We start from the raw sequence: 15,437 nt of genomic DNA, 5'->3' as shown, positions 1-15,437 counted from the left end.
GGTGGAATCCTGGGTGGGTGGGATTGTTGGTGGGTTAGGTCCTGGGAGGGTGTGGTCAGCAATGAGGATGGTCAGGGAAGGCTTCAGGGCCCATCAGAGCAATGCAGCTGTAAGCAATGGAGATTCTGACCTCAAGCGCCCAGCGGAGCCCTCGCCATCTCCCTCAGCACTGTGTGTGCAGATGAAAGGCAGGAACCCAGGGGTGGTTCATCAGGGAGCCACACTGAAGGTTGGGCCCCTAACCTTGGAAGTCAGGTGGCAGCAGAGACAAGAAATGATCCAAGAGTTTGCCGGATTGGGAGACCCCTGACCCTCCTGCCTGAGTTCCAGGAGGAGTAGCCCACATCCCAACTCAGTAAAACAGTGAAAACAATGTGGACTGGAAACACACACAGTCGCCCTCAGACGAGAAGACAAAGGACCAGGTGAGGCAGACAGCTGGGCCCAGAACAGAACCTGGACCATGATGGTGTCTGTTGAATGTTTCTGGATTGAATTAATGATGGATAAGTGAGTTCAAAGAGAGTTTAATAACATCTGTTTTGAGAGCGAGGACAAGGAAGACCCCAGCCTTCCCTGGTTTATCCCACTGTCCCCTCACACTGACATCCCCACTGTCAGCTCCAGGTCATCACATCCTGGGGCAGAGGCCACCATGGTCTTCCATCTCAGCCTCAGCTTCGGGACCCAGGCTGAAAGGAGCCCCACCTATGTTTAGGGAGACAGACACAGGGTCCATTGGGGTGCTGAGCGATTTCTCAAAGCCCAGGAGTTCTCATCTCCCGGTTTCTTGCTGGGAAGCAAAGCCTCAAAGGGACAAGAAGGGGACACCGTGGGTCGGGAGACAGTGATATGGCTTCTCACAGTGACCTGGGCTGCCCAGGGCCCCTCCTGCAGCCGACTGGGACAAGGTGCTGGAAGGACACTGCTCAGCTGCAAAAGCAACCCAAATATAGACCTATGACCTCTCTAAGTCCACATCTACCCACTGGGAGATGCAGCTTCGAAGGGACAGCCAGAAGCCCTAATGCCCCAGGCCTGAGACAGGAGAGAAAGTCACGGACACGTGAGAAGCAGCTCTCAGGTTCTTTAAATGTAGGCGCTGGCCAGAGCGGAGCCCTCTGCATAGAAGCAGTACAGCAGGAAGAGCACCATGGATGCCAGGGCACAGAGGTGCACACCTGCGGGGCTCAGCTGCACCCTGGCCTCCTCCGCCTCCTCCCCAGCGCCGTCCTCAGGCTCTCCCGCATCGTCATAGTCCTCCTCCAGGCCCAGGTCCCCGGATCCTGCAGGTCCCTCGTCTTTCTCCCCCATGGGGAAGGCTCCGATGTCCTCATAGACACCCTCTGAGGACAGATGGCCTGACATGTCCCAACCTGCAAAGGCCCCACCAGAATGTTCTAGAAGAAATGTTCCTGCAGTCCAAGCCCACCCTGCCTGGCCCCTGCGGTCTCTCATGCACACCAGGAGCACCCCTGGCTCCTCTGTCAGCAGCCCCCACAGACAGCAAAGACCCCCAGCCAGAGGCCACTTTCTACTCAGGGCACCCAGGAATGCGGTCCTAGGGTGGGACCGGTGGTCTCAGCCTCTGAACACACCCAGGAAAGCCCCCCATTGGACATAAGTCATAAGGAATCAGCAGAATCCTAAAGCCCATTCTCTCTCCAGGCAGCCCTGGGAGTGTGGATTTCTTTGATCCAGCACATCGCGGGGGCAAAGCAAGACTCAGACTCAGGGTCCCTGAGGCCCCAACAGCTCGTGGGTCCACGGAGAGTCACTGAGCAGTCACCATGGGGAAGGCCACTTAGCATGCAGGGCAGTGACCAGGACAGAAAGGGTCTGCAATGACAGGGGCCCCACAGAGCATGCCCCCCAGCCTCCCCACCCCAGGCCCCTGCTCACCACACCTGGGCACGCCCACCTACCCCTGCAGGCTGCTCTGCGGTGGCACCACTGCCTGCCCAGGAACAGGGAGATGATGCCCAGAAGGGAGCCAAGGACCAGGCAGGTGATCTCAGGCATGGCCCAGGCCTTGTGGGCAGGTGGAGGGGCCAAGGGAGGGGCTGTGGGGCACAGTGAGAGGCGGGGCATGCTGTGCACCTGGGCTGCCTGGGCCATTGTGACCCTGGCCCTGGAGGGCTCCAGCCTCACAGGGATGGGGGCCACCCCAGGAGAGGTGGGCCTTTGTGCTGCCTGAACAGGCGCTCCTCCCATGGAGAGACAGGTTGAGGCCACCACACGAGAGGCCCAGGTGGAGGGCCCAAGTGGAAGAATCCGGGAAGCTTGCAGGCCCAGATAGTGGGTACGATCGAGGAAGGCCCACGTGGGAGGGCACAGGTGGACAAATCCTGCTGTGTAGGCCCAGAGAGCGGGTACAGTTGGGAGGGCACAGGTGGGGAGGCATGAGTGCAGGGCTGAGGCGGAAGGCACAGGTGGGAAAATGCAGGTATGTGGGCCCAGATAGGAGCATCAGAGGATGATCTGGGAGGGGGGGAGGCCTGTGGAATGCGCTTAGCATCCTGACTGCCCTCTGCCCTCAGCTCTGCCTTGAACACAGACCTAGGGTCCAAGGGGCCACAGCTTTTGAGGGCCAAGCCCCCCGAAGCCACCAAGGCAAAGACCCCAGAGAAGTGGCTGTGTGGGGCCTGGGGTCTCTGTCCTCGACATCCCCAGATCCCCATATATTCACTCAGGTGGGCACAGGGAGGGAGGGGGGGTGTTCTGGTCGTGATGGTCAGCCCTGAGCCCCAGTGCATGTCCCTGCGGGGTCAGACATACAGGAGGGGGGTGAGCATGAGAAAGCCACCTACCCAGCGGCGGCAGGGGCAGCACAGTGGTCTTCGGGGAACCTGCAGTAAACGGTGGCAGGTGAGGACCGGGATGGGGAGGCAGCTACGGCCCTGAGCCGCACAGACCCTCACCCAGACCGCCGCAGCGGCAGCCCAGCCCACGCACCTGAGCGGACAGGACTGGTCCCCGGCAGCCTGGCCAGGAGCACCCACAAGGGACCACGCCTTGGGCAGCCTCAGGGCTGGGTGCTGGGGATGCGCTTGAGGGGAAAGGGGACGGAGACCACCACAGGACTCCACCAGCGCCCCTCTTCCCAGCCCCCCGCCCCCACTCACCCAAGCAGCGCACGCCCGCGTCCTCCTTGTGCGCGCAGTCTCCGCGTCCCCACCGCTCCGCAGGGCAGCCCCGCAGGGACGCCTCGCTGCCCCGGCACCCCACCTCGTCCAGCCACACGGGTCCGGAGCCAGGGCCAAAGGCGGCGGCCCCCAGGGCGGCGACGGCCCGACCACAGCCCAGCTGGCGGCACACGACCTCCGCGTCCGCCAGGTCCCAGCCGTCGTCACACACGGTGCCCCAGGAGCCCGCGTGCCAGAGCTCCACGCGCCCGGAGCAGCGGGCCTCGCCCCCGCGCACGCGCAGCGCGCCCTCCTCTGGAACAGGGGCTGCCGTCACTGCGGGGGCTGGACCGGGACGGGAAGGAGGACAGGGACAAGGACAGAGGGGTACCTGGGCAGCCGAGCGAGGAGGAGCAGTTGAGAGGCTCCCCAGCAGCCTGTGGCCTGTCCTCTGACAATCCTGCAGGTTAAACAGCAGCTCTGAGCGCATCGGTGCCTGGAGAAGCTTCAGAAACAAGGCTGTGGATCCCAGTGACCCCCAGGCCCAAGCTCTGATTCGATGGCATCCCCTGCCAGTGACCTGTCAGGACAGATGAACCTCTTCCCGGGCACCCCCAGAGACCTCTAATGCCCACCTGCACAGGTAATCCAGGCCTGCTCTCGAAGGTCACAGGAATGCGGGTGCCACGGATGGGAAGGGCATTGCCACAGAGTGGAGTTGCGCAGCCTACGGCACTGGATGTTGTCCACCCAGGCGGTCCCGGTGCCGGCAGAGGGGAAGGGCCTGTTCTCCAGCCATCCCCACTCCCCACACCCCAGCTGCTTGCAGATGATGGACAAGGAGAGGTCCTTCAGGGCATTGCTGCACACGGCGCCCCAGGTCCCATTGTAGAACACATCCAGCCACCCAGCACAGCAGCAGGTCCCACCTCGCAGCCTCAGAGCCACCGACTCTGCAAGGCAAGCACAGTCAGGCCAAGGAGTGCCCTGCCTGGACACCACGGGCAGTCTCAGAAGGAGGGGGCTAGACTCAGGGGGTCCCAGCGCTGAGATCAGTTATAGAAACAGTGTGAAGCTTTTTTGGAAAATTTAAAGCAGAGCTACAACACAATCCAGCAATCCCACTGCTGGGTATAGACCCAGAGGAAATGAAATCAGCACAGCAGAGACATCTGCACGCCCAGGTTCACCGCAGCACTACTGACAATAGCCAAGATGTGGAATCAGTGTAAATGTCCAACAACAGATACATGGATACAGAAAACACAGCAGTTACTCAGCCATTTAAAAAAACAAAACAAAACAAAAATAAAAATAATAATAATAAAATCCCATTATTTGCAGCAATACGGATGGAACTGGAGGACACTGTGTTAAGTGAAACAAGCTAGGAACAGAAGTTAAACACCCCATGTTCTCACTCACAAATGGAAGCTTTAAAAAAGTTGATCTCCTAGAAGTAAAAAGCAGAACAGAGGATACTAGAGGTTGGGAAGGGTTGGGGGAGGGAGGGACAGGAGGAGATCTGTAAAGATACAAAATTACAGCTGGATAAGAGGAATAAATCTAGCGTTCTGTAGCGCCATAGGGTGACCGTAATTAACAGTCTATTATTTGGTTTCAAATCGCTGGACGGAGGATATTGAATGTTCCCAACACGAAGAAATAAACATGTCTGAGATGATTGTTTGCTAATCACCCTGATCTTACCACTACACATTACACGGATTGAAACACCACTATGTACCCCATACAGATGTACGAAGATTGTCAATTTAAAAAAAAAAACAGAAATGTAGTACATAGATGCTATGGAATCCTGTTCAGCTTCAAACAAGAAGGAAATTCTGTGATCCGTGACAACATGGATGAACCTGGAGGACATTATGTTAAATGAAATAAACCAGGAATGAAAAGACAAATTCTGCATGATCCCACTTACATATGGGAGCAAAAAAAAAAAAAAAAGTCAACTACATAAAAACAATAGAATGTGGTTATCAGGGGCAGCTGGCGGGGGAATGGGGAGAAGTAGGCCAAAGGGTACACAACTGTGCAGGATGAATAAATCGAGAAACCCAACATACAGCAGGAGGAATGTAGTTAATAATATGGGATTGTACACTGGAAATTTGCTAGGAAAGTAGATTTTAGGTGCTCTTACCACGAAACCAAGCGTAACTTTGCGAGATGGTAGAATGTTCATTGGCTTGACTGTAGTAATTATTTAACTGTGTGTGTGTGTGTGTGTGTGTGTGTGTGTACACCTCAGCCCCATGTTCAGAGATAGCTTTGGTCCTGACTGATCAGTGCCCAAATATGTTCAATGTTACCCTTGGAGCAGTGTAGAGTCCAACAGACTAATATGGTCACCTAATGGCATGTTAGACAATTATTTAAAGCTATGCCATGAAGCACTGTAGTAACATTTTAAAAATACCTGTACCAGGATAACATTGTACAGGAGAACATTGGGTATAAATTGTACAGGAGAACCTGTACAGGAGAACATTGGGTATAAATTGCATCCGAAAGGATCATATCTAATTAAAATAAGCTTAGAAAAAATACTGGAAAGAAATTCATGGTAATAGAATACAAAAGTGTTCACAAGTATCCCCTGCCTGGTTCCACACCCTCTCACTGAGTCAGTGCCCCAGTCCTGGAGTCCTGGCTGCCTCAGGACTTGGGCCAAGGAATAGGGTCTGAGACTCTCTGCCTGTTCCTAGGCTGACACTGCTATCATTTTTAGAACCAAGGCTGGATCATGACAGAAACAGAGCCTCCACCACTCCTGCCTTCAGCCAGGGCCCAGACGCAGGGCTCCACCTAACCATCAAGTGACCGAAGGCACTGAGGGAGCCTGGCTGGGACAGAGAACCACCAGGCTGAGCACAGCCAAAGGCAGTGACCACAGAAGCCGGAGCCACACACATCCCTGCTGCCTGTGTGGGGCTGGGTTACTCAGCATCAATTTCACGTACGTTACATATTCACGGTGGCTTTATCTCCGGCTGTTGCGATTACAGATGGTTTTTTCTTTCAAATTTTTTGGACTCAAATTTTAACACCATGTAACATACTTTATATTTCATTCTCTCAAAAATATTAGCAATATAGTATTTTTGTAAAGTCTATCAAGAGATATCCTCTACCTGTGTCTAGAAATTACTGTTCTAATTATTTAAAATGGCTCCTGTCCCTCAGATATGAAAAGTCCCATCTGCTTTCCCAAAACAATTGAAGTTTGTACCCTGGACATATGGACAGGACCTTGGGCAAAGCAGCAGCACAGGCAGGAGACACAGGCCATGGGGGCAGCCCAGAGCTGAGCAGGGCTGCGTGGCCTGCCTGTCCATCTGCCCACAAATGGGACAGCGGGAGCCGTGAGCGCCCCACCCCACCCTGGGGATGCAGTCCTGTCAGGCAGGGACCCTGAGGAGCCTGGAGGGGCCAGAAGTGACCGAGGCATAGCTGAGACCCAGGTGAAAAAGAGGCAGCCCCGGGAATTGAACTGGCCGTGCCCAACATGCTGGCTCCAGCAGACGGTCTGATGGCCAGATGCCTGCAGATGCCAGCTCAGGTGGGGTCCCCAGGATGAAGCTTCACAGACAAACAGATAAAGCAGCCACCGGAGGAAAATGCTGCAAACCAGAGACCAACGACCACATGGAAGATGCAGAGGAAGGGCTAACATCAGCCGCTTTCCACGGAAACCAGCAGAATGTTCTAGAAAATGACCTGCCATTCTCACTGAGATGTCAGAAAAAGATGGACCTTTTATGAGAGTGGAGCATAATGTCATTAGAAGAAAACAAGCTGCTGAGAATAAAGACACAAAAATGAGGTGACAGACGAGGTGAGGAGGGCAAAATGATACACCAGAGGACCGAAGAGCAGAATCGACAGAAACGCAGATTGTGGTGTGCCACCTAGAGAAATGCCCCAAGAATGCCTGGGGAAGGAGCCACGCCAAAATTAATTTCAGAAACATAGAGAAGACCCAAACTCACGAGACTCCAGCATTGCATACAAAGAACGCAATAATTGAAATAAATGTAATAATCCAAGATACCGCTGAAGAACACGTTTCTGAAGTACAATATGAACCAAAATCAATGAAAAGAGCCCACACTTGGATGAGCTGCCAGAGTCTCTGCCGGCATCCAGCGTCTCCCCGGGGATTGCCTGGAAAGACTGCAGGTCAGGTGGGGAGCCCATGACCCGCTCACTCACAGGCTTCTCTGGAGAACCCACCCCCCAAAATGACAAAATTCCATCACCCAAGAATGACCACACCTGGACAAGATGAGACCACAAAGACTCTCGGGTATGCGTGAATAATAATAATAATAAATCTCATCCACCACCTCAAAAATAGTCTGCAAAATGGCCAGGTACGGTGGCTCACACCTGTAATCCTAACACTTTGGGGGGCTGAAGCAGGTGGACTGCTGTGGGCGGCAAGCCACCGAGGCACTGAGGCAACAGACCGAGGGCACGAGCTGTGCCAGTGTAATAAAATATATAAAATAACAAGCGTTATACCAGATCCAGATCATAGATATGATTATGTATGAATATCATTAATCATTAGTTGGTAGCAGTTACTCTTTATTCCAATATTATAATAATCCTCGCTCTACAATCATAACCTAGGAAAAACCAGGCCATACAGAGATAGGAGCTAAGGGGACATAGTGAGAAGTGACCAGAAGACAAGTGTGAGCCTCTGTTATGCCCGGGCAGGGCCACCAGAGGGCTCCTTGGTCTAGCGGTAACGCCAGCATCTGGGAAGACGCCAGTTGCCAAGTGGACTGGGGTCTAGCGGTAGCATCGGTGCCAAGGAAAAACACCCACTACTTAGCAGACCAGGAAAGGGAGTCTCCCTTTCCCCGGGGGAGTTTAGAGAAGACTCTACTCCTCCACCTCTTGTGGAGGGTCTGACATCAGCCAGGCCCACCCACAGTTATCCGGAGGCCTAATGATCTCCCTGTGATGCTGTGCTTCAGCAGTCACGCTCCTGGTCTGCCTTCATGTTCCATCCTGAACACCTGGCTCTGCCTTTTAGATAGCAGTAGTAAAATTAGTGAAAGTATTAAAGTCTTTGATATTTCTGAAAAGAGCATAGAAGAAATAATGACGTAAGCTGTCCTCTCTCTCTGCCTCAGCCACCTAAAAGGGAAGGGCCCCCTGTCCGGTGGACATGTGACTCACATGACCTTATCATTCATTGGAGATGGCTCACACTCTTTACCCTGCCCCTTTTACCTTGTATCCAATAAATAACAGCGCAGCCAGGCATTCGGGGCCACTACTGGTCTCCGCGTCTTGGTGGTAGTGGTCCCCTAGGCCCAGCTGTCCTTTCTTTTATCTCTTTGTCTTGTGTCTTTATGTCTACAATCTCTTATCCCTGCACACGGGAAGAAAAACCCACCGTCCCTGTGGGGCTGGACCCTACAGATTGCTTGAGTCTAGGAGTTTGAGACCAGCCTGGGCAACATGGTGAAACTCCATCTCTACAAAAATAAACATTAGCCAGACATGGTGGCACATGCCTGTAGTCCCAGCTACTTTGGAGGCTGAGGCAGGAGGATCATTTGAGCCTGGGAAGCAGAGGTTGCACTGAGTCAAGACTGCATCATTGCACTCTAGCCTGAGCAAGACTTTGTAAAAAAAAAAAAAAAAAAAAAAAAAAAAAAAAAAAAAAAAAAAAAAAAAAATTCTGCAAAAAGTTCTCCAGTACCCCAAAATATGGATCAAAATTAAGACTCTGAAGCCAGTGGCAGTGCTCACTTCTGTAGTCCCAGCAGCTTGGGAGGCTGAGGCTGAGGGATCCCTGGACTACGGGAGGTCAAGACTGCAGTGACATGTGATTGGGCCACTGCACTCCAGCCTGGGCAACGCAGTGAGACCATCTCAAAACAAATATATATATTCGTGAATTCCGGATGGAAACTTCAAGCTCACTTGAGCTGGTGATGGTGGAAAAGGAGCCCAGGCGGGGCTGCTCCAGGAAGCTGACCAGCTCCAGGTGCAGGAAACCAAAGCGCTTTGCCCGGTGCCGTTTACTATACCAAGAGGAACCTCACCCAATACATTGTGGAAGTTCTGCATTCAAGGAAGACAACAGCTCCTGATATTTTAACGTAATTCTGGAAAGCAAGTACGCACGTTTCTATGTAATAAAACAGCATGATCGTTTGATACCCAACTGCGGCTCACCTGAGCAGAAGACGCCGGCGTCCTCCTTGTGCCTGCAGTCGTGCTGGCCCCAGCCCGTCGACGGGCACTGCCACAGAGCAGACTCGTGGCCCTGGCAGCCCAGCTCGTCCAGCCAGATGAGCCCTGCCCCGGCTCCGAAGTGTGCGGCCCCCAGGGCGCTCAGGGCACGGCCACAGCCCAGCTGCCTGCAGACCACGTGCGCGTCCTGCAGGTCCCAGGCGTCGTCACACACGGTGCCCCACGCGCCCCCGTGCAGCACCTCCACGCGCCCCGCACAGCGCCCCGGCCCCGCGGCCAGCCGCACCCCGAGGCTCCCTGTGGAGAGACAGAGTCAGGGCGCCCAGGACCGCGCGGCGACGGGCCCCTGGGGATGCGGTTCTGCCCTCACCAGAGCACACCACGCCGGCGTCCCGCGAGGTTCCCGCGGGCTCCTGCAGGGTCGCGGACACGTTGCACTGAGTCAGGCGGGTCTCGGTGCCCAGACAGCGCGCGCGGCTCAGCGACACCTGGACCGACCCGCGGCTGGGGGCAGGTGCGTCATAGGCTTGTTCGGCCGCTCCGCACCCGAGCTGCCGGCACACCACGTCCGCGCCGCGCAGGTACCAGGCATCGTCCAGGACGCGGCCCCACACGCCCTCCAGGGAGACCTCCACGCGGCCATCACAGCGGCTCTGTCCTTCCCTCAGCCGCAGGCCGTGGGGCAGACCTGGGGATGGGGACGCACAGGGGACCCAGGGTGTCCGCGGGAGGGGCCCAGAACCACCCCACAGCAGGGCCCCTCCCTCTCCACCCCCTCTGTCCATGCCTCTCACTCACCCTCCTCCTCCACAGCCCTGGATGCACCCACCTGAGCAGACTGCGGAGGCTGAGTTTCCCGGGGCACAGGCCGGGGCCCCCAGGGTGCTTACTGGGCAATTCCACAAGTAGGGTTCTGTCCCCTCACAGTGAAATGCGTCAGGCCAGATGGCAGCGTCCCCGTCCCCAAAATGGCCTCCTCGAGGTGCAGCCACCGCGTTGCCGCAGTTGAGCTGGTGGCAGAGGACGGTGGCGTCTGCTATGTCCCAGTGGGTGGCACAGAGGGGCGCCCAGGACCCCTGCACCTGGAGCTCCACACGGCCCTCACAGCTGCTGCTGCCATTGACCAGCCTGAACTCTGGGGGAGAGGAGGAGTCAGTGTGGCTCCCAGACGGCAGACCCAGCACATGGCTGGCTGTGGTCATTTCCTTCCTTCACACCCAGTGGGGTGGGCACAGAGCCCAGCCTTGCTCTCACCAGCTCCTCTGCCCTCCTCTGCCTCAGCATGCAGCTCATACAGCTCTCTAGAAGAATCTGATCTTAGCTGCAGCCTTGGGGCACATCACTCTACACCCAGTCTCTTCCCTGCTTCTTTCAAGCAACAGAAGCAAATATCAAAAGCACCCACACCTACCAGCCAGAGGCAACTTTAGGGCATGAAGGGATTTGGCAGAGAACAAGGCAGGGATGAGCCTTCAGAGCCCACACACAGGACCTCACCTGAGCACCTGAGCCCTGCGTCATGGCCGGGCCCACACTGGCTCCCATTTCCCCGCGGGCAGTGGAACAGCAGCGACTCGTTGCCTGCACAGTGGAAGGTCTCCGACCACACCGGCCCCGAGCCCCGGCCGAAGCGGGAACCCTTGGGTGTGGACACCGCCGCCCCACACTGCAGCTCCCGGCACACCACGTGGGCTGTGGCCAGGTCCAGGTCTGTGTCACAGATGGTGCCCCAGGTCAGGCCGCGCCTCACCTCCAGGCGCCCGGCGCAGGGGTGCTCACCGCCCACCAGCTGGGCCTCTGTGTGTCCTGGGGGCAGACATCCTCTCAGGCAGGAGACAGGTATTCTCAGGTCAACTGCCTGGCCCTGAGCCTGAGACTGCAGAAGGCTTCAGCCAAGAGCCATCATCTGCATCTAGGCAGAGGGTCTGCCAAGCACAGGCAGGAACTTGCGGCCAAAGGCCCTTCCACCCTGCACCCAGAGAAGAGCAGGCGTCTTTGGCCGCACCGCCAAGGTCAGGGTCAGGGTCACCTGCTGCAGGTGCCCACGTATTTCACAGCCTCTGCCTGTCCAGGGCCATGACAGCAACACTCTGCAATCCCAGAGGAGAGGTCAGGGCACCCCTTGGTCCACTGAGCACCACCCTCTCTGGGGTACTGCAGCAAGCAGACTATCCACCTCGTTTCAGCTGCTCCTCATACAAGGCCAGGAGCTGTGAGGCCAGTGCAGCTCACACACACTTGAGGCAGGGCTGGGAGGACGTGACCTCTACCCAACCCCAATCCTTCTTAGACATGCAGAGATCACAGCTGAGGCAACTCCGACTTACACCAGCAGCCAGGACCCCTAGATGGCCTGCGGGTTCTGAGCCAGGACACCTCTGCGGGGCCACCAGAAACTCAGCTCCACTCTGCTGAGAACCAGCGTGAGAGCTGAGTCCCGTTCCCTCCAGCGTGCACATGCACCAGGTCTGCGCCCAATGTCTCATGTGGGACAGGGGCCCCATCCATGGGAACGCCCACCCCCTTCTCCCTGCTCTCCCCAGGTCCAGGCCCAGCACCATCCCAAGGGTCACTGGGAACATTGGGTGGCAGCCTCACCTGAGCAGACCACCTCTGCATCCAGCCGCAGGTCGCAGCCGCTGCGGAAGTTGTTGTCCAGTCTGCAGTTGCGGATGGTGGGCTCGGTGCCCCTGCAGGCCAGGTACTTCCTGACGACGCCCACGTCCCGGCGGGGGGCCTGGAGCACAGGGCCGCACCCCAGCTCCCGGCAGAACACCATGGCCTCCTCCACATGCAGGCCACAGAGGCGGTCCACCCCATTCACGTTTCTGATCTCAGGGAGTCCCGCGCAGGGACTGCGGCCCTCCGCCAGCCGGAGCTCCCGGAATGTGCCGTCTGTGGGGCACAGGCCCGTCTTCCGTAAGGTATGGACCCAGCTGCCCACATGGTCACTTGGCAGCTCCTTTTTCAGGGAGGACAGTGCTGGGCTGCAGAGGGCCAGCTTCAGGGGCAGGTGACCGGGCAGTCACCCAGGGCCCGGGGCTCAGAGAGGCCCCCTGTGCCCAGCTTCATGCTCTGCAGCTGGTCTCCTGAAACAAGGGTCCCCACAGGGTCCCTTCACACTGGGCCCCCAGATAGGAGGTCCTGGCCAGGTGGTTCCGCTTCCACCTCGGAGACCCTCCCTGTCCTCCCACTCCTCCTCCCGCCCTCTTCACCCCTCCCTACTTACTGGAGCACAGCGCGACCACCACCCATGTGTGGGGGCACGGGCTCTGGCTCCATGAGTCAAGGCTGCACTCCCAGAGGGAGGACTCGTTGCCCCGGCAGGACACGTTGTGGAGCCAGGGCTGGGCCACCTCTCCAGGCAGCGGGACATACTTGGGGGCACCCACGGCGGGACCGCAGCCCAGCTGCCTGCACACCACAGAGGCCTCTGCCAGCGTCCACTCCTGGTTGCACACGTATCCCCACACCCCGCGGTGTCGGACCAGCACCACTCCGTCGCACGTGCTGTGTCTGTACGCCAGCCTCAGAGCACCTGGTCCACCTTCAGACAGACAGGTCCAGTTAGAGGGGCCAGATCCAACCACAGGCTCAGGAGTAAGACGGCAGCAACGGCAGCTCTGGCGGCGGCAGGGAACGGTCTGCGAGGCCTCAGCAGCAAGTCGGATTCCTCTCACCACACCAAGCAGTCCCAGAGAGGGGATGGGCGCGGCTCACACAGAAACCCTCACCCCATGGGTCTCCCCGGGGGCTGCTCCCCTCCCCGGGCCTCTGAAGCCCCAACATCATGGAGGATCCCACCCCCCAGGCAAGGAAGTCCCCTGTCCTCCTGGGTCTGCAGCTGGGCGGGTCCCCCACCCACTCTCTGCCTCCCAAGCATCATTCCCCCGCTTCCACTGGAGGCCCTGTGGTCTCCAGCCCACCACTGTCACCCCTGCCCCACCCACGTGACTGTCCACACCCCTTGGAGTGTTCCACTCACCCCTCGCTCCTGTCCTCTGCAACCCTGAGCGTCCAGGAAAACAACCCCTGCCTGCCCTCCCACTACACCAAACCCAGCCCCACTACCCCACCCATACCAGCCTTCCAGCCAGGATCTCGGTCTCCATGGTTTCCGAGCATCTCAGATGCCCCAGCACCTTCTCTTCCACCCCCCCACGGAGGCACCCCAACCACCCTCTCCAGGCCTCTGCACCCCTACATCAACGCAGCCACCCCGAGAGGAAGCACCACTAGGAGGAACTCCATGTGGGTGGTGCTGTGTGGTCCCAGAGCAGCCTCCAGGGCCCCTGGAGGACTTTCCACACCCAGAAGAGAGCCTCCCAGATGGCAGTCAGGAGCAGAGGGGGGACCCTGCTTGGTCCAAGATGAAGACCTTTCCCTCCCACCTCGTGGGGAGCCTTGAATCCCCTCCCTCTCAGTCTTCCTCCACCTCTCCACACCCTCCAGCCTCCTCATCACCCTCCCACCTGGTTCTCCTCAGGACATGGATGCGTGCTGGTGTCTGTGATTGACTGATTGATTGATTTACTTAGAGACAGAATCTCGCTCTGTCACCCAGGCTGGAGTGCAATGGTATGATCTCAGCTCATCGCAACCTCCACCTCCAGGATTCAAGCAATTCTCGTGCCTCAGCCTCCCATGTAGCAGGGATTACAGGCGCACGCCACCACAACTGGCTAATTTTTGTATTTTTAGCAGAGATGGAGTTTCACCATGTTGGCCAGGCTGATCTCAAACTCCTGACCTCAGGTAAACTGCCTGCCTTGGTCTCCCAAAGTGCTGGGATTACAGGCATGAGCCACTATGCCCGCTATGAATGGCTTTCTGTATTTTCTAAAGCTATTTCTTGTTGTAGTAGAGAATTCCGGCCCTTGTGCTTGCAATCCTTAACACAAAAGCAAATCCCTTCAACCCCAGGATTCCATCCATCTGTGGCCACACTGCTGCCTTTCCTTCAAACCCCAACCCCCTCTGCCCTCTCTGCCCTCTCTGCAGCTGCTCACAGACTCCCACCCCACCACTGGGGGTGCAGCTCCATCAGCACCAGGTCACCGCCCTGCTGGGCACCTGGACCAGCCCTGCCAGTGAAGTGCTCCTCAGCCTCGAGGGCACCCTCTCGTGCCTCCCGTGCAGCCCCACACTCGCATCATGGCTCCGTGCCCATGTATGCAGTCCCCAGGGCTCCCTCTCACCTCCAGCCTCTCCTGCTCTTCCTTCTGGCTGGACCCCCGTCTCTACAGCTGCCTGCCCTGACCCAGCAGCCCTTCCACATGGCCCCACGCCCCAGTGTCCCCACCTGGGTGCAGCATCTCCGTGGGACCCCACGCTCAACCTCACTGCCAGATGCAGCCAACCCTCCCACCTCCTTCCCAGGACCTCAGCCCTGCTCCAGGGGACATGGATGGAGCAGCCCCCGCAGGACCCCTCAGGACTCTGTTGATCGGGGTCATTGGGACCAGACACTGGGCCGTGTCCCTCATTTTGTCCAGGGCCTGACCCAGCCCTGTGCCCTGGGTTCTGAGCAGTGGGGTTAGGAGCTGGGGGCCCTGAGGTCACAGGGATCCAGCCATGTGGAGCCACCTCCCTCCTGCCCCAGCATGTCCAACGCACTCGGGGCTGAGTGAGACCCAGACAGATGGAAGGTCACTGCAGGGACCCTCACGTCCTGGGGCCTGGGCATCGGCAGAGCTGCTTCTCCAGAAAGTTCCATGGATGAAGGAAGGAGAAACTTACCAGTGGGGACTGCCCAGAGATTGAGAAGAAGGGGCCCGAGTGCCAGGGTCCAGAGAGCTGCGTTCATGGTCCCACAGCCCTCTGGGCTTCAGCAAGTCCTCACTGCTTAGCTGGGGCAACGGTGGAGGTCACAGCCCAGAGTCACATACACAGAGGTGGGAGCTGCCAAGGACGTCCTGGGGCCAATGGAGACAGCCACAGCCTTTCCAGAGCGAATCAGCAGCTCTGCCTCTCAGCCATGAGCAGAGCAGCCAATGCCTTGCTGGCCTGAGCATCACCAGACATGGGGAGGGTGCAGGCTGTGGGTTTCCTCCCACACTGATAGCTGCT

The 15,437-nt window shown here is 57.5% G+C and overlaps 2 protein-coding genes across 12 annotated transcripts in view; both read right to left on the bottom strand.

Moving 5' to 3' along the window:
• The window catches only part of LOC115900306 (basic proline-rich protein-like), a 165,354-nt gene that overhangs the window by 139,704 nt on the left and 10,213 nt on the right, over positions 1-15,437 (bottom strand). The window lies entirely within an intron of this gene.
• Positions 520-15,374, bottom strand: LOC115900345 (scavenger receptor cysteine-rich domain-containing protein SCART1-like). 11 transcript variants are annotated; one of them, XM_030940388.1, is made up of 14 exons: positions 15,108-15,374; positions 12,598-12,915; positions 11,967-12,263; positions 10,866-11,174; positions 10,198-10,503; positions 9,739-10,056; positions 9,351-9,665; positions 3,761-4,078; positions 3,517-3,585; positions 3,126-3,440; positions 2,811-2,849; positions 1,926-2,351; positions 1,182-1,346; positions 520-933 (listed from the first exon to the last, which is right to left on the bottom strand). In XM_030940388.1, exons 1-14 carry the CDS (start codon positions 15,172-15,174, stop codon positions 809-811), a joined length of 3,387 nt encoding a protein of 1,128 aa, XP_030796248.1. In that variant the 5' UTR covers positions 15,175-15,374; the 3' UTR covers positions 520-808. The 11 variants fall into 11 exon arrangements, with proteins under 11 accessions (XP_030796248.1, XP_030796247.1, XP_030796250.1 ...); XM_030940387.1 differs by having other exon boundaries at positions 1,182-1,376; positions 15,108-15,372; XM_030940390.1 differs by having other exon boundaries at positions 1,182-1,376; positions 10,866-11,078; positions 15,108-15,372.

The sequence above is a fragment of the Rhinopithecus roxellana genome, chromosome 11 (assembly GCF_007565055.1).
Source record: "Rhinopithecus roxellana isolate Shanxi Qingling chromosome 11, ASM756505v1, whole genome shotgun sequence".
Lineage (NCBI taxonomy): Eukaryota > Metazoa > Chordata > Mammalia > Primates > Cercopithecidae > Rhinopithecus > Rhinopithecus roxellana.
Note: the sequence above shows the minus strand (reverse complement) of the source record. Positions and strands in the feature narration are given on the sequence as shown.

What these genes read in the sequence shown, in the direction of transcription:
- LOC115900345 (XM_030940387.1), bottom strand. Translation starts at nt 15,174, where the DNA reads ATGAACGCAGCTCTCTGGACCCTGGCACTCGGGCCCCTTCTTCTCAAT. An exon ending in TCTCTGGGCAGTCCCCACTG is followed by an intron (nt 12,916 to 15,107) that starts GTAAGTTTCTCC and finishes GTCTGTCTGAAG; the next exon opens with GTGGACCAGGTGCTCTGAGG. An exon ending in GGCCTGGATTACCTGTGCAG is followed by an intron (nt 3,586 to 3,760) that starts GTGGGCATTAGA and finishes TTTAACCTGCAG; the next exon opens with GATTGTCAGAGGACAGGCCA.